The 22008-nt window shown below is 46.7% G+C and overlaps 1 protein-coding gene across 20 annotated transcripts in view; it reads right to left on the bottom strand.

The window, feature by feature from the left end:
• CACNA1B (calcium voltage-gated channel subunit alpha1 B) overlaps positions 1-22008 on the bottom strand; it is a 193118-nt gene that overhangs the window by 53591 nt on the left and 117519 nt on the right. For 12 of the 20 annotated variants that reach the window (XM_045470209.1, XM_045470208.1, XM_045470226.1 and 9 more), the window contains 6 exons: positions 8152-8278; positions 5353-5482; positions 4984-5043; positions 3502-3608; positions 2889-2900; positions 633-729 (listed from right to left, as the gene is read on the bottom strand). In XM_045470209.1, coding sequence (XP_045326165.1) covers positions 633-729; positions 2889-2900; positions 3502-3608; positions 4984-5043; positions 5353-5482; positions 8152-8278 — 533 coding nt within the window. The remainder of the gene's footprint in view (positions 1-632; positions 730-2888; positions 2901-3501; positions 3609-4983; positions 5044-5352; positions 5483-8151; positions 8279-22008) is intronic. The other 8 variants (XM_045470213.1, XM_045470217.1, XM_045470216.1 and 5 more) reach the window with 1 other exon arrangement.

Here is a 22008-nt window from a genome sequence, read left to right as displayed (position 1 = left end):
TTTAACACAACTCCCCAGGTGTTCGCGTCCATACTCTTTCCTTTATCCGGAACCTCAGCCACACCCATCCTCAGGGCCAAGCCCAGCAACCATTTCTCAAGAGCCCCTACCTCCCTGCATGTCCCCCGGGACCCTCCGCTTCTCTCGGCAGCCCCTTCTTCCCTGTACCGTGTCTGCTGCCGGCTTGAGGAAGAAGAGCCTTACAGAACACTACTGACACTAAGCGTTCCTTGCGGGGGAGTCGCGGAACTGAGAGAGCCTGACCCGCTCACACAACGCACCATCCGAGAACACAAGTAGGGGCCCTCCCTCAGCGCTCTCATCCCACCCCACGTGGAAGCTGCAGCCAGACAGGGTTACTTCCACGTGCACACGTGCACTCACACATTCATGTGCATACCACACACACGCGTGTGCATACCCGCATGCAGTGCAACCTTGTACACACAACACACACATGCGCTCACATCTATGCACCCACGTGCACACACTCACAAGCATAACTACATGTACATATGTGCACAATACCCATACACGTACGTCTAGACCTACACTCACATGTACGTGCACATCCACACACACGTGTATACACAGCCCTGCACACTCCTCAAGCCCCAAATCCACACTCTCACCTTAAGCTTAGGCAGCCGTTTTATGGTCTTGAGGGGCCGCAGGACACGCAGGACTCTCAGGGACTTGATGGTGTTGATGTCTTTCCCTTTGGATCCTCTAGAAGGGAGAAGCCACACATGCAGACAGGCAGGATGCACACTCATGCTCAGATTCCACAAAGCCTACTGGGGTCTGGGTTAGGCTCTCCTGAGCATTTTGTCTTAGGCCCCGGGGCAAACACTCAGGAACAGCGAGGCCTCTGCATCTCCTCCTACAGGTTGCATGGCAAAGCCCTCATCTGAGCAGATGAGGGCCAGGGCTGGGTCAGCAGTAACTGGTGTAAGGGAATGCTGGGTTTCCAGCAGGAAAGAAGCCATTCTCCCACACCACGTCGGCCACTTCTACCCCACACTCCCCTAAACCAGCTTCCTCTGGCCACCATGCTAAGACCGGCAATGGAAATAAAGAGGACAGAAGGGGGCTGGCCCCAGGACTGCAGACCTAGCCTGGGCCAGCCCATGGAAACCTACAAGCCATTAGTGCGAGAGCCTTCTGGAAGGGCTGGTTTCTCTTGCTCTCCAGCCCTGGTATAGGGAGGTAGGGAGGAACATGTCTGGATCTCCCTGACTGTACTTGCTCAGCTGCCCCCACACTCCTCCGGATGAGGTAAAACTGACAGAAAGGGGAGAGGAGAGGGAGGACAGGCGTGCTGGGAGGGGAGGAGGGGAGCAAAGTAAGAAAAAGAAAACGTTACATGAATACAAAGGTGATGCAAGGGACAATGCAATGCAAGGGGTGGACAAAGAAAGAAAGAAATACTAAAGGGAAGAGAAAGAAACAGAGAGGGAGGGAGGGAGAAAAAGCCACAAAGAGAGCAGCAGACCAGAAAACCAAGATTGAGGGAGTGGGGCAGTGGGGGGGGGGGGGGGGGGGGGGGGGGGAGTGGGTAAGACAGGAAGTCAGGAAAAAATTCCAGGCACCAGATGCAAGCTTGGAAATCCAGGACCTGTGAGTCCTGATCAGGCAGCCCTCACAGGAAGCCAGAGCAGACCCAGGTGGCTCTCTCAGGCTGCCAGGGCCCCCGGAAATGTCAGACTCTGGGGGCTGGCCCTCCTACCAATCAAAAGCCAGGGCTGGTGGGCAGGGTGGGGGGAGCATCCCAAGTGGCCTTCACAGACTTCCTAAGGAAGCAATTCTTAGAAGCAAGGCCACACTCCATGCTCAGCAGTGGTTGAGGACTCAGGGCTGGGGGCCCTATTCCATCCTGTTCAGAGGCCACTTCTCTCCAAGCTCGCAAGGAGCCTGCACATGAAGAGAGGGGGCAGGGCCACCAGTGGTCTTCTCTGGACTCCAGCCAAGCTCTAGGGAAAGTGAGCTACGAGGCCCAGGCAGGATCTGTGGGGTGAGGAGAGCTGGAGAGCCCCAGCCCCCTATATCTCTCAAGACCCAGCTAGGGCCTACAGTCCAGAACCAGATCAAACTCTCTCTGAAACACCAAGCTTCCAGATGGGAAAAACCCAGCCTCCAGACCACCACGTCGGGTGTTTCTATACCCCAGCATTCCTGACACCCAATCCCAAACGAGGCTCCTCCAGCAGCCCTGCTAAGACCAGCACAGAGAGAACAAGAGGCAGGGTGGGTGGGTGGACACCTGAGGGAGGCAGAAGGGAGGGACACCTGCTTTGGTTTTCTGCGGGGAGGGCTCTCTGCAGGGGCGGCCCTCGGGGGTTCTGTGTTCTGTTTCTCTCCTGCCCGCTCAGAGCCTTTGTCTTGCTGAGGCCACCAAGCTGGATTGTACCCCTTCCCCTGTGTCACTCCCGAGGCCCTCACTGACACTTTATATACAAAGAAAGCCGCTTAAGACCCCCACAGAGGCAGTTGTGGAGAACAGAGAGGAAAGAAAGCCCTGTTTCTGGAGAAGAGACGTGGGAAGGGATTTCAGGATGCCCGACATCCTGGCGGCCATGTTTGCAGCGGCTCCCCCCTGAGCCCTCACTGCCCTCAGGGCCCATGTCCCCAGCCTCCAGCACTCACTTGGGGCACCTCCCCACCAAGGACTGGCCATGCCAAGCCCCAGTCCCAGCCCCAGCCCCAGCTTCCAGCCCAGCCCCTGGAGGTGAGGCAGGAACATGTGGCATGGGGACATGGCTCCTGGCAGCATGCATCCTGGACGGTGGAGGAGGATGAGCAGAGGTGAGGCATGGTGGTGAACCGGCCCACAAGGGGCCATGCTGTGCTATGATGTGGGGCAGTACGGGGCAGAGGGAAGGCATTACCCCATGAAGCTCCTACCGAGAGTCCAGCAAGAAGAGACAAAGAGAAGAGAGTCAGTGAGGAGGCCTCGCCCTCCCCAAGGGCTCAGAGAAGATGAAGACACCATCCCTCGGTGTCTGCATCGCTGGGGGTCTTCCTAATCTCTGGATCTCCTCCACAGCTCCACCCAAGCCCCCCATATCTATCCCATGCCCATCACCATGCAGGATCTGAGCCAATCCAGGCCCAGCCACAATAGGGCTGAGTGTTGCCCGCTATGGAGCCAGAGAAAATGGTCTAACGCTCCAACGGGGGAAGACACCCACCAGCACCACCGCCCAGCTCTGGCTGAACACGTGGTGCAGCTAAGGTCAGGGCAGGTAGTTGCTCTGAAGGACCCGACAGGCAGGCCCCGAATAACCCAGAGGACTGCCTACACAATCTCAGAACCACAAGCTGTGGTAGGTCCAAGTGGGCCTTGAGATCTTCTTAACCCCACACAAGCCCAGCCCCAAGTAGACAGGAGCTACAGACAGCCCGCACAGGCCAATGGGGCCCTTCCTTCCCTTATTCCCATACTCATTACAGCTCCGGGGACTGCAGCCCAGCCAGACCCAGAGGAGACACAGTACTTACGAGAAGGCAAATGCCACCAAGGCCCCACTGACCACGATGAAGTCCAGAATATTCCACAGGTCCCGGAAGTAGGCCCCAGGGTGCAGCAGCAGTCCCAAATCAATCATCTTCAGAGGAGAAACACGTATTAGGTGTACAATCTTTCAGAAAGAAAACCAGGGCCAGGCCGCAGAGTCATGGATTTGGGGAAAAGATGCTACTCAGGTCACACCCTCTGAGGCCCTCAGGGGGCCTTTCAACCTCAGTGCCATTGACCCAAATATTCCTCATTGGTAATGACTGGCTGAGATCTTGCCTGGGCCCCCAATCCCCTTGGAGCTTAAAAATGAGACGCCTTCCCCCATCACTGGGCTGCAGGAATGCACAGCCCCAGGGAGCTCATGCCCCAACCCAGACCCTCAGAGGGTCAGCTCTCTGCAGCAGGAGAAAGGGCTTTGGGGGTTCACACGGACCTGGTGCTGCCACTCCTAAAGCTGTGATTTCCAGCAAGCACCTTAATATCTCTAAACCTCAGCTTCCATGTCTATAAAATGGGATGACAAAAAAAAAATGCTTCCCCCCCCACCAGGAGTTTATAAGAGGAAATGAAGAAGCAGGCGTGATATGCAGATGCACATACATGAAGTACCCAAGTCACAGGCACACCCGAAGCTGCACTGTAGTCAAAGACTGCACGCGTGTGTGTGTGCATGCAACACAGCTGAACACAGTGTGTGCAAACACATGCACCACCACCTGTCAGACACCGAAAAGGGAGCAGTGCCTGCCAATACTGAGAGACAGAAGCAATCACAATGAAATGGTCAGTCCTTAACCGAACATCAAACACTTGAGCTCTTTTATTTCATTCATTCATTTGTTTATTTTTGGAGAGACAACATGCGCATGCTCAGGCAAGCAGGGCAGGAGCACAGGAAGAGGGAGAGAGAATCTTATGGATGGAGACGTGGGGCTCCATCTCATGACCATGAGATCATGACCTGAACTGAATCGTGTGTCGGACGCTTAACGGACTGAGCCACCCAGACGCCCCTGGAATTCTTTTACACAAGTCTTCAGCACCCACTCACCATGATGTTTGGGTGTTGAGGCCTCCACCCTCTCCCCAAGCTCCCCTTCTTCCCAGGCTGATGTCATGGGCCCTCCTCCTCTATCATGAGACAACCCCGAGGGTGGGGCTGAGCCCATGCCTGCACATTCACGGAAGCCTGTAGCCCTTGCTTAGCAGTGAGGTAGACACAGGAATGATGCTGGTGAGCTCTCCCCAAACTGGGATAATGCTCTGGTGAATCTTTCATGAACTGGCCTCTGCCTTCCACAACACCCATCACCACACACCTGTGCATGCACTCTCTCACTGAGCACGCACCAGGGCACACCCACCACAAGCCCTCAACAGCGGCTACAGGGGCCCTGTGGCATCTCAGTCATGAGGGAGGATGAGCAAAGCCCTGGGGCCACCAGGGCAACTACATGTCTCACCTTTATCACCATCTCAAAGGTAAAGACGCCTGTGAAAATGTAGTCCATGTATTTCAGAGCCTGGAACCAACAGGAAGGTTATTGTCAAAGGCTAGGCTGAAAGCTTGAGCCAAGACTATTTCAGTGGGAACACGTTTTCCCTCCAGGCCTCTGAGCAGACAACTCCTTGGCCAGGGGTCCTGCGGGCCACTGTCGTGGGTGGAGCCCCCATTGGCAGCGGCACTGGCCCTGGGCATATCCTCACTATTCCTGTCTATAACTTGGGGCTGGGCCAGGAGGTGCCCCCAGACCCTCACCCCACACCCCTAGAGGGAGCGGACAGGACCCTGACACCTCCCAGCCCCTCCACAGCCTGAATGAGGTGCTCACGTTGTTCCTGGGCGAGTCTGTCCGCACAGGATCCTCGGCTGCCAGGGCAATGCTGCTCAGGGCGATGACCACAAGAATGACCATCTCAAAGTACCGCATGGTCACGATGTAATGGCAGAAGCGGCGGAGCCTGTGGGGCAAAGCACAAGTCGCCAGAGGCCCACAGACGGGCCCGGCTGGCCACCCCCCGCCCCCCCGGCCCCCCGCACCAGAGCACGTGCTTGGTCTCTCCCTGAAAGAAGGTGTTACACCAGAACCGAGCTCTACTAAGTATCTCTGTGTTGGGAGACAGCAGCCAGGTGACTGATGGTGACTCAGACTCTTGAGAGGGTGTCCCAGGAACAGCGGTAGGAAGGCAGGGGCCAGCCAACTACAGCTCACAAGCCCCGTTTGTGTCCATAAAGTTCTATGAGAGCACAGCCACGCCTACGCGTTTACCTCTATGTGTGGACAGCCGTGCCCTGTACAGATTTACAGGCCTAGTGTACGTGGCGTGGAGGGGCTGCTCACAGAGGTGGCTGAGGACCAGCACTCCTGTGGAGAGTAGGCCTCTCTGGAGAGCCCAGGAAGCTTCTCTAGGTCCATATTGGTCCGTGCTTGTCTGAGCCCCCAGAGCTGCGTGTGCACACCTGTACTTCAGTCCCCTGTCCACCTTCAGCACTAGTCAGCATCACTGACCACTGTCCTGCTGTGTGGAGGCACATGCCAGACAGCAGAGTGCGGTGGTGAACAAGGGCACCACAGAACAGTGTAGACATAACCTAAAGGGAGACTCTCAGATGCTGACAGGTGCGAGAACACAGCAGCAGATGGTGACCCGGGAGGTCTGGGAAGACCTCTAAGAGGGCAGTGAAGGTGACAAGGAGGAGAAGCCACAGAACCACTGTACAGGGCAGACGTGTGTCCCACCTCTGGGTCCTACCCCTCCCTCCTGCCACCACTTCCCTATTCCCAGAGCCTGAGGTCTGAGAGGACCTCCCACCTCCCAGCCACACCCACCCACTTCTCTCTGCCTTGAAGGGCCCTACTATGCTCTTCTCCTCCTCACCACAACCACTGCCACACTCCACACCCACACCCACCAGAGCCACCCTACCCATGTCCGTGCCTCCTTCTGTACGGACACACCTGTCCTCCCAGCTCCAGGATACTCCGTCTCTGCCTCTTTCCTTCTGCATCTCAGGACTGAGTATCCACCTTGACCTCCATCCCTAGCGTCTGCTCCTGAGCCCACCTGGCCCTGAGACGTCCGCCGGCCGCCCCGGCTCTGCAGGGTCTGCACTCGCCTGCCCAGCTTGGTGGGGCCCCAGCCATGAGGCAGAAACTCTGGGTGTCATCCCTCCCATCTCCTCCCATCTCCTTCCCTTTCCACATCTAATTTATCATCAAGTTCCATAGATTCTGTCTCCAAAGTTTCTCCCCAAGCATTTCACTCCCAAACCTCCCCTTATGACATCAGATCTCCTCCGTCTCTTCCTGAAAACCCTGGCCACCCTACTAAGGGCCATCCAAGGACTCTGCTGACATGCAGCCTGTGTTGCTGTTGACTGCCAGCTGCCTACAACCTTTCCGTGCTCCTTGGTGCTCTGAGTGCAGATCACGGCCTCTCCATAGGACTCTGGTCTCTGTGCTTTTCCACTCAGTTCTGTCTTTAGCTGTTCTGCACCTGACACCCTCACTTCTGGACCACTGTGATCTCTCTTCTCTCCACAAGGAATGTTTGTTCATCTCTCTTCACCTTAGCTCTCATCCACCCTCAGGATTCAACTGAGATCCCTTGCCTCCTCCAGGAAGGCTCCCCGACCTTCCCCAGCTGCTCCCAGATGTTGCCTGCTCCCTCCCGCACCGCACGGCAGTGCTCACAGGCAAGTCCACACTCCCTAACAGAGCAGAGGAAGCTCCCAGAAAATGTGTGTTGAGTGAAGGCATGGAGAGAGGAAGGAAGGATGGACAATGGAGGCTGGATGGAGAGACTGCAGGCTGGAGGGATGGGGACAGAGGATAAAGCCCGATTCAACCAGATCTGGCTGCCTTCTGGCCTCCCTGCTCCAACACACTGGCCTTTAAGTGCTTCCACTTTCACTCGGTCTGTCACCTCTGCCAGGGATGGTCTCCCTCCCCCTCCTCACCATTCTCACCTCCCAGCGAGACCCAACATGACATTCCCACCTTCACTTAGCTTATTCAGGACAGGGATCCTTGTTTGTTCTGCTCATTACCATGTATTCCCAGCACCTAGAATGCTGTTAGTACATAAGTACTGGTTGACCTAATGCAGCAAGTTGGGCTGATGAGTGGATGAGAAATGCTGCTGACTTCGTGATAAACGAAGAGAGAGGCGAGAAACGGGCAGACCTGTGAGTGAATGTGGTGTGCACACACATGCATGTGTGGACGGTGGGCGTGATGGAAAGGTGGACAAATGGAAGCGCGCGTACACGATGGACATGAATTGGGTGCACGTGCACAGCAACAAACGCTCGCTGCAGCAGGGGTTTAACAGCAAGGCTCTGGGACTGACTGACTGGGTTCAAACCCCAGCTCTACCATTTGGGCTGACCGGCCATGTGTCTGTGGACAAGCCATGGACCTTTTCTGTGGCTACCTGTTCTCCCCTGTAGGGTGAGGTAACAGAAGTACGTCCTTGTGGATTGCCGTGATGCTCAGAACATTAGAACATGTAAAGTGCACAGAATCAGTGCCTGCCAGGTCATGTCAGCACACCCTGCTACTGTGCGCTTGGATCATGGCCACAGGCATGGGACAGGCACACAGCATGGGCAGGTGAAGGAGACTCACAGGTTGGTGGGACTTAAGCAGAACATGGAGCTGTACGGGACGATAGGTCGGGGGCCACTCCTCATCACGTCATCGGCTTCTACCTCCTTCTTCCCTTCAGCTTGGCTTTCCAGGTCCACATTACCACCTACAAGGACACAGAGCCACCAAGTTAGACGTGTGGTGCGTGTAAAGCCCACATCACAGAGGTCTCACCCAGGCAACAGATGCTGTCCCATCACCAACCATACAGGTCTTCAGGAACCCAGCCAGGGAAGGGCATGTGGCTAAGAACACCGCTTCACCTGAGACTCCCTCCAATCACAGATCACGACTGAGGACTGAGACAGCACTGGAGACCTCACTTCTCAGCTGTAGCAGGGAGTTGTATGGGTACTGGGAGCAGCACCAAGCACTGTGCCCTTGGCTGTGGACACCTCTGCCTCCACTGGGGGCCATTGGTCTAGATGTTCTACGAACACCAAAGTCCATCTCGGCCCCAGAGACCAGGGCCAGTAGGCTCCCCTCCCTGGTTCTGAGCTCAGTGCCTCCTTGAGGAAAGGTGAGAATGCCCCACTGTTTCTGCGGGGGTCTTGGGCCAGCAGGACAGGGAGGAGCCCTGGACACGGATGCCCTCCTGAACATGGTGGTCCAGCCAGACCCTGCCAGGGATTCTCCCCTTCAGAACCCCGGCAAATGTCCACAGAGCCAGGACAGTGACCCAGGGAGGACTGCAGCACGACCCACATCTCGCATGGGCTCTGCTCCTCACTTCTCACACCCCTGTCTCTCAGCCCCACTAATCAAACTACCTGGGGTTAAAATGGCCATGACCTTGTTCTCGTTAAGTTGATTTTGTTGTCTGTGCACAGTGTTTTTCTCACAGTGACATTTCTCACAGTAACTTTTAGCTATCCTGAAGTATGTTTCTGTTCTCATGGGTAACAGAGTTCCTGAGACCCCAGGGGGAGGGCAGTGCAGTGACCTGGAGCCAGTGCCTACTGGCGTACCTCAGTTTTACTTCTTACAAGACACATAAAAGCAGAGGTTGTTAAAGGGTAGCAAAAATAAGGGTGGTTATCCCCAGAGCCTGACTAGTCCTGCGGAGGACAGCTGGGCCAGATGTGGAAGAGGCCAGGCAGCAGCGGTCCATCCACCAAACTCCCTGCTGACGGCATAATTATATGATCTTCTCAGAAAGCAATTTGGCAATACAGTCCTAACAAATTCTGTTTACTGATTTAATCTGTAAGACATTATCTTCCAAGGAAATCAAGCATGTTCTGTATTCACAAAGGTGTCTGTTGTTAAGTTCTTCTACAACAACAAAAGAAATTATAAAACGTACAGCCATAGGAGAAAGACTAAGTATCTGAATCATTACACTAGAGATATTAAAAATGTCTACGAATAGTTTCCATGACAAAAGAAGCTTAGGATATCATAAGCTAAAAAAAAAAAGACTACTCGACATGGATGGAGCTGGAGAGTGTTATGCCAAGTGAGGTAAGTCAGGCAGAGAAAGACAGATACCATATGTTTTCATTCCTATGTGGATCCTGAGAAACTTAACAGAAGACCATGGGGGGAGGGAAAAGAAAGAAAAAAAAAAAGTTAAGGAGAGAGCCAAAACATAAGAGATTCTTAAAAACTGAGAACCAACTGAGGGTTGATGAGGGGTGGGAGGGAGGGGAGAGTGGGTGAGGGGTATTGAGGAGGGCACCTGTTGGGATGAGCACTGGGTGCTGTATGGAAACCAATTTGACAATAAATTCCATATTTAAAAAAAAAGGCTACATATTTGTATATCCCAGATGTACTCAACTCCAAAAAAATCATGTATATGGAAAGAGAAATAACACCAAAATAATAGTAATAATAATAATAATAATAATAATGGTGATCTCTGAATGGTAATAGGAATTTTAATTCTCTTCGCTACACTTTTAACAATTAAAAATTTTTTCCATGATGTGCATAGATTACTTTTAAATTAAGAAAACATATACAATTTTAAAACCACAGCATTTCAGACTCTTCCACGGTTAACAGTAAGGCGGGACCAATATGGACTCAGTGAAGAATTCTGCTGCTCAAAAGAAGAACAAAGATGCCAGGCCCTGGATGGAAATATTCCTGCTGAAACGGATTTACAGCAACAACAAAAGGCATCACTTGAGTCAAAGCAGACCAGGAAAAAAAGGAGAGGATCAAAACGAAACTGCCGAAGACTAAGTAAATTCATTGTTAGAAGCAGGTTAGGAAAAACAACAACAACAACAACAACAAACTTGACAGTAGCAAAAATTTAATCATGAAACAGGACACTTCATCAAACAAAATGGCCAGACACAGAGCAAAGGATAAAGAAAGGGAGAGAAATCTGCGAAAAACAACCATGTGCCGGACATCGTCCAAGTGCTCTATGCCTCCTAACCGCACTCACTGCATATACCATCATCTCCATTTTCTTTCTTTGTTTTTTTTTTTTTTTTTTTATGTTTATTTCTTTACCTTGGGAGAGAGAGAGCAGGGGAGGGGCAGAAAGAGAAAGAAAATCCCAAGGAAACTCCACACTGCCAGCACAGAGCCCGACGCAGGGCCCAAACCCACAACAATGAGATCATGACCTAAGCCAAAACCAAGAGCTGCACACCTCACTGACTGAGCCATCCAGGCACCCCTATCATCTCCATTTTCTAGATTATGAACTGAGACATTACCTAGTGGGGACATGGCCTATCAAGGCTGGGGTAAGAACTCTGAGCCCTGGGTCCCTACAAGGTAAGGACATGAGGGTTCATACTGAACCGCTCCCCTCGAAGAGGGCTAAAGTGAGCCCAGACTGGTGGTGCCCTGAGCTTCTGGGAAATCAAATGTAATGACAAAAGCACCCCTCATCTGGCCCGGTGGATTGGGCAACCCTTCTCAACTTGAAGAGAATTTAAACCCTACAGACACCCATGCTATGGAAACAATTTCTCTCCTATACATTCAGAATGGCACCAGCTACATACCACCCTTGGGAGAACTGAAAGAGCAGTCAATCAATTCATTTTCTAGAGGGCTTCATCGTGTCACAAAACCTCAGCCAAGAAATGGTGGATGAAGGTCAGTCACATATGAACGCAAAATAAAAAATACCACCAAATGAGGGGTGCCTGGGTGGCTCAGTTAGTTAAGCTTCCAACTCTTGATTTCAGCTCAGGTTATGATCTCATGGCTTGTGAGTTCAAGCCCCCTGTCAGGCTCTTTGTTGACAGACAGCATGGAGCCTGTTTGGGACTATCTGTCTCCCTCTCCTTCTGCCTCTCCCCCATTCATGCTCACTCACTCTCTCCCTCTCTCTGTCTCTGTTCTTCCCCCACTTGTGCTCTCTCACTCTCTCTCAAAATAAATAAATAAACCTAAAAAACAAACAAACCACCAAACATACAAGGAAGCACGATCACCATGAAATGAAAGACAGCAGAAACGACAGATTCAAACCCTCCATAAACTACAGATACAAGAGTACTTTTGGAGATTTTATTTATTTACTTTTATTTATTTACTTTTGAGAGAGAAAGAGAGGGCACAAGTGAGCGAGGGACACAGAGGGAGAGAGAGAGAGAGAGAGAGAGAGAGAGAGAGAGAGAGAGAGAGAATCCCATGAGGGACAGAGAGAGGGAAAGAGAGAGAAGCGGGGCTCACCCGAAGCAGGGCTCGAGCTCACCCGACGCGGGGCTTGTGCTCACCCCATGCGGGGCTCAAACTCATGAACACAAGATCATGACCTCAGCCAAAGCCAGATGCTTAACTGACTGAGCCACCCAGGTGGTCCCAGATACAAGAATTAGAAAACAAATTTTAGATGAGAAATATAAAATAGCTAAATATAAATATGTAAAGAAATATAAAATGAATCTTAAATGAACAAACCATTAAAGTCTATAAAACTGATCCAGCATTTTCATGATCTGTGACAAAGAAATGTAAACGGACTCATCCTTCCACTGAAAACAACTACAAAAGCAGAACAAAATACATAATGTAACTGTTTAAAGGCACTGGGAACCAATCAATGTGGACAGAAGCCAAGAAGCTACACTCCTTGGGAGAAGGAAAGCACAGAGGTGACCCCATTTTCCCCCAAGCTTTTCCCCTTAGGCCATGTTCCTATTTGCAGTGCAAGGAAATAAAACCCAAGCATAAAGCAACATTTACAATGAAGAAAGAGAAAAAGACTGAAGTTACAGATTAACAAAGTGGGAATGAAGGGCAAAATCCCAGGGTGAAATTACCCAGGCTGAGGTAATCCCAGCCCCAATTAATTACCCTTCCTTCCCTGTTGCACATGTGCAAAATGAGGCTGGTCTCCGCTAGAAGCAAATGCTTTCAAGGAAGCTCAAAGGAGAGAGGAGGATTGAAGGTTTGATATTGGGGGTCAATGACAACAGAGATTTTACTTTGCTGTTACTTTTTATTGGGATTGTTCTTGTTTCTGTTGGTGTTCTAGTTTCAGAGTTGCACAGATCTTGAATCATTGCCCTTTACCTTCTCTTTTCTCTAAGGCCTATTATTTTCAGTACATGGCATTGTCAGAAATGAATATATCATGTTGTAGCAAGAATGTCTAGAGTTAAGGAAGACAGAAAATGATGTTAATTAAAAACACAAGAAATAATAAATGTTGGGAAGGATGTACAGAGAAAGAAACCCTTGTGCACTGTTGGTGAGAATGCAAACTGGTATCGCCACTGTGGAAAACAGTATGGAGGTTTCTCAAAAAATAAAAACAGAATTACCACATAATCTTGTGATTCTACTACTGGGCATTTACCCAAAGAATACAAAAATATCAATCAAAAAGACATATGCACCACTATGGTTATTGCAGCATTATTTATAATAGACAAAAAATGGAAGTAAGCCAAGTGTCCATCGATAGATGAATGGATATACAGGATGTGGCAAATATATACAATGGAACATTACTCAGCATTCAGGGTGCCTGGGTGGCTCAGTAGGTTCAGCGTCCGACTCTTGGTTTCAGTTCAAGTCATGAACTCACAGGTTTGTGAAATAGAGGCCTGCTTCAGGCTCTGTGCTGACAGAACAGAGCCTGCTTGGGATTCTCTCCCTCTGCCCCTCCCACACTCGTGCTCTTTTCCTCTCAAAATAAACAAGTAAACTTAAAACAAAAATAAAAAGAATGAAACCGCATGAATGGATCTACACAGCATCATGCTACACAAAATAATTCAGCCAGAGAAAGACAAATACCAAATGATTTCACTCATATGTGGAATTTAAGAAACAAAACATTCGAGAGGCACCTGGGTGGCTCAGTAGCTTAAGCGTCCGACTTCGGCTCAGGTCACGATCTCACGGTTCATGGGTTCGAGCCCCGGGTCGGAGCTCTGTGCCGACAGCTCAGAACCTGGAGCCTGCTTCAGACTCTGGGTCTCCCTCTCTCTCTGCCCCTCCCCAGCTCACGCTCTGTCTCTCAAAAATAAACATTAAGAAAAAGAAGACATCCGAACAAACAAAATAAAAAGAGACAAACAACTATAAAAAGATTCTTACATACAGAGAAAAAACTGGTGGTTGCCAAAGGGGAGGTAGGTAAGGAATGGGTCTTAGCATTGCTCAAACAGGAACCTGGAGTAAAAACACCTGTAGACTTTGTCATGTGTGCACAATAGCATTACTAGATTAGTCACTAAAAAACAAAATAAAACACAACTGAACAAAATGGAGAGTTCATAGCTTTAAACTAGTAGAGGGAAAAATGTGATATGTAAGCAAAAAAGAACCAGTTATTTAATATTTCCAAAAGAAAGGAAAGAAGAAAAAAATTTGAGTTATAAATGCCAAAGCAATACATGATATATTCTTCTCTTTAAAAAAGAAAAAAAAGTACAACACTCATTCATGATAAAAACCCTCAACAAAGTAGGCTTAGAGGGAACATACCTCACTATAATAAAGGCCATGAATGGGGGGCATCTGGGTGGCTCAGTCGGTTACTGTCTGACTTTGACTCAGGGCATGATCTCACAGTTTGTGAGTTCGAGCCCCCCGTCAGGCTCTGTGCTGACAGCTCAGAACCTAGAGCCTGCTTCAGATTCTGTGTCTCCCTCTCTCTCTGCCCCTCCCCTGCTCATGCTCTCTGTCTCAAAAATAAATAAAAACATTTTAAAAATTTTGTTAAATAAACAAATAAGTAAAACCATAAAAAAGTAATAATAGCAACAATAATAATAAGATACCTGGGAATAAACTTTAACCGAGAATGTGAAAGACCTATACTCTGAAAATTATAAAACACGGATGACAGAAATTGAAGATGACACAAACAAATGGAGAGATATTCCATGCTCATGGATTGGAAACACAAATACAGGTAAAAGGTCTATATTACCCAAAGCAATCTACAGATTCAATGCAATTTCTATCAAAATACCAATGGCATTTTTCACAGAACTAGAACAAGTAATCCTAAAATTTGTATGGAACAAAATAAGACCCTGAATAGCCAAAGCAATCTTTATAAAAGAACAAAACTGGAGGTATCACAATCCCAGATTTCAAGATACGCTACAAAGCTATAGTAATCAAAATAGTATGGTCCTGTCACAAAAACGGACACACAGATCAATAGAACAAAACAGAATATCCCAAATAAACCCATGTTTACATGATCAATTGATCTGTGACATGCAAGCAAGGAAATGCAAAGGGAAAAAGTCTCTTCAATAACTGCAGCTGGGAAAACTGGACAGCTACAAGCAAAAGAATGACACTGGGCCACTTTTCTACACCACACACAAAAATAAACTCAAAATGGATTAAAGACCTAAATGTGAGGCCTGAAACCATAAAAATCCTAGAAGAGAGCACAGACAATAATATCTGTGACAAACTATAGCAACACCTTCCTAGATATGTCTCCTCAGGCAAGGGAAACAATAGCAAAATTAAACTATTGGGACTACATCACAATAAAAAGCTTCTAAACAGTGAAGGAAACAATTAGCAAAACAAAAGGATAACCTACTGAATGGGAGGAGATATTTGCAAATCACATATCCGATACAGGTTAGTATCCAAAATATATAAAGAACTTATTATATAGCTCAACACCAAACGATCCAATTAAAAAAAAAAAAAAAAAAAAAAACAGGGAAAAGACATGAAGATTTTCCCAAAACAAAGACACATAGATGGCTAACAGACACATGAAAAGATGCTCAACATCACTAATCATCAGGGAAATGGAATTCAAAACCATGATGAGGTATCATCTCACACTTGCCAGAATGGCTAAAAATCAAAAACACAAGAAATAAGTGTTGGAGAGGATGTAGAGAGAAAGGAACCCTTATGCACTGTTGGTGGAAATGCAAACTGGTGCAATCACTGTGGAAACAGTATGGAGTTTACTCAAAAAGTTAAAAATAGAATTACCACATGACCCAGTAATTCCACTACTGGGTATTTACCCAAAGAATGTGAAAACACTAATTCAAAAAGATATATGCACCCCTATGCTTATTGCAGCATTATTTACAAGGGCCAAAATATGGAAGCAGCCCAAGCGTCCATCAAGAGATGAACAGATACAGAAGATGTGTTATTGGGACACCTGGGCGGCTCAGTCAGTTAAGTGTCCGACTTTGGCTCAAGTCATGATCTCATGGTTCATGAGTTCAAGCCCTGCACTGGGCTCACTGTTATCAGCGCAGAGCCTGCTTCAGATCCTCTGTTTCCATCTCTCTCTGATCCTCTCCCACTTGCACGTGCTCTCTCTCAATCTCTCTCAAAAATAAATAAACATTAAAAAAAAAAAAAAAAAAAGATGTTCTTACTCAACACGTCTCCAGAGACAAGGAAAACAAAAGCAAAAATGAACTACTGGGACCTCATTAAAATAAAAAGCTTCTGCACAGCAAAGGAAGCAATCAGCAAAACTAAAAGGCAACTGACAGAATGGGAGAAGATATGTGCAAATGACATATCAGATAAAGGGTTAGTATTCAAAATCTATAGAGAACTTATCAAACTCAACACCCAAAAAACAATTCGGTGAAGAAATGGGCAAAAGACATGAATAGACACTTCTCCAAAGAAGACATCCAGATGGCCGACTGACACATGACAAAATGCTCAACATCACTCCTCATCAGGGAAATACACATCAAAACCACAAGGAGATACCACCTTACACCTGTCAGAATGGCTAACGCTAACAACTCAGGCAACAAAAGATGTTGGCGAGAATGCGGAGAAAGAGGATCTCTTTTGCATTGTTGGTGGGAATGCAGGCTGGTGCAGCCACTCTGGAAAACAGTCTGGAGGTTCCTCAAAAAACTAAAAATAGAACTACCCTATGGCCCAGCAATTGCCCTACTAGGTATTTATCCAAGGGACACAGGTATGCTGTTTCAAAGGGACACATGCTCCCCCATGTTTATGGCAGCACTATCGACAATAGCCAAAGTATGGAAAGAGCCCAAATGTCCATCGATGGATGAATGGATAAAGAAGATGTGTCATATATATACAATGGAGTATTACTCAGCAATCAAAAAGAATGAAATCTTGCCATTTGCAACTACGTGGATGGAACTGGAGGGTATTGTGCTAAGTGAAATTAGTCAGTCAGAGAAAGACAAAAATCATATGACTTCACTCATATTAGGACTTTAAGAGACAAAACAGACGAACGTAAGGGAAGGGAAACAAAAATCATATAAAAACAGGGAGGGGGACAAAATAGAAGAGACTCATAAATATGGAGAACAAACTGAGGGTTACAGGAGGGGTTGTGGGAGGGGGGATGGGATAAATGGGTAAGGGGCACTAAGGAATCTACTCATGAAATCATTGTTGCACTATATGCTAATTAATTTGGATGTTGATTTAAAATAATAAAAAATAAAATTATTAATAAAATAAATAAATAATAAAATATACAACGGAATATTACTCAGCCATAAAAACAATGAAATCTTGCCATTTGTGACAACAGAAATGGGTCTAGCAGATATAATGCTAAGTGAAGTAAGTCAGAGGAAAACAAATACCACATGATTTCACTCATATGTGGAACTGAAGAAATAAAACAAAGGAGCAAAGAAAAGAAACAAACCAAAAAACAGACACTCCACTATAGAGAGAGAACTGGGGATTTTTCCCCAGAGGGGACTTTTCCCCAGAGGGCTGGTAGGTGAAACAGGTAAAGGTGATCAAGACTGCACTGTACAGAACTGTTGGATCGCTATACTGTACACCTGAAGCTAATATAACACTGTACGTTACTTATACTGGAAGTTAAACAACTAATTAATTAAAATTTTTAGAAGGGAAAAAAAATCCCGTAAAAGCTGGAAGCAATGAAAACCTAGTAGCAACAACCACATTGCTAAATAAATACCATTTCTCATCAAAGGTTCTAAAGAAGCCGACCATGAGATGAGGGTCCATGTGAAGTGACAGATTACTCCCAGAATAAACTGGAAGAAAGTGAGAAAAACAGAACAAGAACGAGAAGACAGCCAAGCAAGAGTGCAGTTTCAGGTAAAACCCTGGAACAGCAGGTCAGGAGGCTCCCACAGAGACTCTGGAGTCTAAGTTAGACCGCTGAGCTGTCCCTACCTGCAGCTACAGGACTGGGCTTTCACACTCTCTACACTCTTCCTTCATGGCTCTGGCCACGTGGGAGATGTAAACTCTCCTGTTTGTCCACTTCCTGTCCTCTCCCCCCCAGTGGTCACAGGTAGTCCTCCAAGAGGAGCTGAAGGTAAAGAGGAAGGAAATGTGTAGGAACAGCCAGTGTCCACCACACAGGAGGTCTTGTACAGATGGCTGAATCCATGTCTGTGGCAGAAAAGGTACATAATAATCCTGGAACATGTTGTCATAGATGGAAATCAGAAAGCTATCAAAGACAACTACAGGCATGTGAGGTCCAAAAAACTCAACCTTAAGGGGCTCCCCACAGCCAAAGTTGATATAATCTGAGCATCAAAAGTAACAGTGAGTTCAAGGACGAAAGCATATCAAACACATTAAAATAAAAAAAAAACTCATGATGATGATTCTCATAAATTCCTTGTTGTTCATATTCAGAGTTTCTGGGCACCAACTCACTATTTCAAAGACCCATACATGGGCACCTGGGTACCTCAGCTGGTTAAGCATACGACTCTTGATGTTGGCTCAGGTCAGGATCTCAAGGTTGTGAAGTCAAGTCCTGTATCAGTCTCCATGCTCAGCTTAAGATTCTCTCTCTCTCTCTCTCGCTCTGCCCCCTCCCCCGCTCACACTCGCATGCTCTCTCTAAAAAAATAAATGAAAAAAATACATAAAGACCCACGGGGCACCCAGGTAGCTCAATCAGTCAAGCGACCACTCTTGATTTCAACTCAGGTCGTGATATCACAGTTTGGTGAGGATGGGCCCCATGTTGGGCTCTGTGCCCTGACCACGCGGAGCCTACTTGGGATTCTCCCTCCACCGCCCACCTCTGCTCCTCCCCCACTCATGCTCACTCTGTCTCAAAAATAAGTAAACTTAAAAAAAAAAGTCAAATAAAATAAATAAAGACCTGCACATAAAGGGGCAGAATTAAGCATGTATGTTACTTAATACAAATACAAACTGTATTCCAAATAATTGATGTTTTTCCTCATGGAAAAGGTCAAAGTAATAAATTCATAAAGAATGACAGAATTATAAATTCATCATTTTGTGACCCCTGACGAAATCACAGACCTGGGTGACAGGCATCAGTGTCTACTAAACTCTTTGGGCAAAAGGCTGGTGGAGGGCTTACGGTGGATGGATCAGGCCAAACCCACTGATGAATCTTAACATCAGCAGAAGGAAAACACGGTGACACTAGACACTACGTATTCTCCTGATGTGATGCAATAGGAAGTGTTCACGGCCATCTATGAAGCTTCCCCAAAGAGTTTCGTCAAGTCTCTAGATCTATAGTTTACAAACAAGGGCAACTTAACCTCCTAGGGATATTTGGCAACGTGTCTGGAGACATGTTTTGGTTGTCAAAATCACACAGTGCTACTGGCATCTGGAGGATAAAGACCAGGGATGCTGCTGAACATCCTAAAAACACAGGACTGCCGCCAACACCAAAACACAGTTCAGAAGATTGTTTTAGATCTGATTTCCAGTTAACAGGAGATACTGAGGACAGAGGAATGTACTAAATGACACCATGATGCAATCAATCAAATCCAGAATGTGGGAAATTCTACAGGGCAAATGACATAGTTTCCTCAACAAATAAATGGTATGTATAAAATAAGAGGGGAGAAATAGTTATCGGATAAAAGAGACATACACAGAGCAAGCAAAATCAGATGAGTAAACCTTAGTTGGATCCTGATCCTAAAAAATCAATTGTAAAAAGTTATTTTTGAGACAACTGGAAATTTAAACTTGGGATAGGTATTAAATAATATTATGAAATTATTATCAATATTATGAAATTATTACCAATATTGCTAGGCATACTAATGCTTTGGGGTTGGTTAAATCCTTAACTGTTAGAGGTGCTTCTACTGTTATACCTAAAATAATAAACAAAAAGCACAGGGAAAAAAAAGAAGTACAAAGTGAAACAAAAATATCAAAATGTGGATAATTGCTTACGGGTGGGTGACAGAATACGAGGGTTCATTATACTCGTGTCTCTACTTTCAAAGTTTCAATTTTCTTACAAAAAACAATTTCTGTAAGCAGCCTGGAGAGAAGACAGAGCCACACAAAAGAGCAATTTGGAGGAACTGCGGGCGTCTCTGCAGGAGACGGAGGGGGCACGATGCAGAGAGAACTGACATTCCATACAAAGCAAAACTACTTTCCACAATGCTAAAATAAAGATTTTGCAAGCACATTGAGAGAGTTTACCACCATCCAACCTCACTAAAAGAAATGAGAATAGATGTTCTTCAAGCACAAGGGGGGAAAAGGCAAATGAACGATCCAAAATACAAAAATTGATGAAATAGGAGAAGGTATAATGAAATCAACAGCAAAAAACGTAAAAAAACAAACAGAAAACACATAAAGAAACTTCTGCCATTTGTAAATTCAAAGCTACACTTATAAGTAACTCATAGGTCAAATAAGAAATTATAATGAAACTTGGGAAAAGATTTAGAAGAAAACTATGGTGTTTCAAAACTTGTGAGATACAACTAAAACACTGCTTAGAGCAAAGGTTAAAGCCTTAATAAACACATTAGCAAAACAGAGGAGCTTAAATGTCAGGAACTGAGTATCCAACTAATAACTGAAAAGAAGAATATTGTGGTAAAGATGAAGAAAGCAGAAGAAAAAAAATAAGAACGGAAATCCACAAAACAAGGACACAATGGAAAAGATCAAGAAAGCCAGAAATTGAGACTTTGATAGTCTATTTAACTTGACAAACTTTCAGTGGAAAAAAAAAGTTTTTCAAGGAAGGAGAAAAGGAAGGAAGGGAGGAAGGAAGGAAGGAAGGAAGGAAATTAGAAATGTAACAGTGGCCACACTACAAATCCAGCAGAAACTAAGAAGATAAGAGGCTGGCTCCCATAGATAATGGCAGTCACCCACGCTCAAGTTTTCCCCACAGCTTCTATAAACTAACTACAGGGCCAACAAGGAAAAGTAATAAAATAATCCACAGTCCATACTTAAAGCATATGGGAAATAAGAAAAGTACAAGCTTAAAATTACATGTAAGTGGGGAAATGACCCCTGAAACCTACAAGCATGGATTGTGTGGAAGAGGCAAAGAACAGCAGGATCAAGGTGATGGTGGGACACATGGACACATCAAGCGTTCATCCAAGGAAGACAGGGCCCCACCCTAACCAAAGGAATACTGAGGTCAGAGACCTACTCCTGGGGACTCCCAGGACGTACACAGGACTGGCAGCAGTGAACTCAGGAAGACACTACTTCTGGTGGAAAAAGGCCCACTTGTGACGTGGGAAACAAAGGCAGAAGGAAATGTAGACAAAATTAATTTTCCTTATAACCTGCAGCCCAGTGACAAATACTTGAGGCAGACAGAGTACAGCTTTCCTCCAGGAACACCTTACTGTCTTAATGTTAATGATTTGTTAGAGGGGAAAACAACCTAGCTTGCTAACAGCCAGGCCTCGGGGATCCCAGGGAGTCCTCTTCAGCATATGAAAATCCTTTTGGAAAGTCCCCTTATCTTCACCTCCCCAACTCCAAAGTATATACATCAGTCACTCTTCACAACCCCACAGCAGCTCTTTCTGCCCATGGGTCCTGTACCTGTGCTTTAATGCACCAAAGACATCTCAAGAATTCTTTCTTGGACGTTGGCTCCAAACCCCAACACTTCAAACCACATCACTTAGAAGGGAGCCACACTTTAGTGGCTTTCTGATGGAGGAAAAGAAAAACAAGTGGCTATGGCCCAGGGTCCTCCAGAGGTGGGGTATTACCACCAAATCAGAACTACACAGCATTCCCCACAAGGCATCACCCAGTACAGAGACTGGATTTCACCGTCCTAACAGAAGAGGGTGCTTTTCAATCAGAAAGCAAGTAAGCCACTCAAGCCCCTCCCTCCTCTCCACAAAATCACTGGTAATTACTGGTCCAGGAAAAGTCAACACACACACACTTCCTCATTATCAGAAAATGGACCCCAACATCCATACAAAGCTTCCACCACAGGAAAACAGAAAGTAAGGATGAAACATTTCAGATAATATAAAATACTCCACAAAAATCAACTGCAAAGCAGGGAAAACTGCAACACAACATTACAACATGAATTACACACAATTAAACCAGCCACTGCTAACAAGAAAAATCATCACAAACAAGATTAAAAGCTCA

This window comes from Leopardus geoffroyi, chromosome D4 (assembly GCF_018350155.1).
Source record: "Leopardus geoffroyi isolate Oge1 chromosome D4, O.geoffroyi_Oge1_pat1.0, whole genome shotgun sequence".
NCBI lineage: Eukaryota > Metazoa > Chordata > Mammalia > Carnivora > Felidae > Leopardus > Leopardus geoffroyi.
Note: the sequence above shows the minus strand (reverse complement) of the source record. Positions and strands in the feature narration are given on the sequence as shown.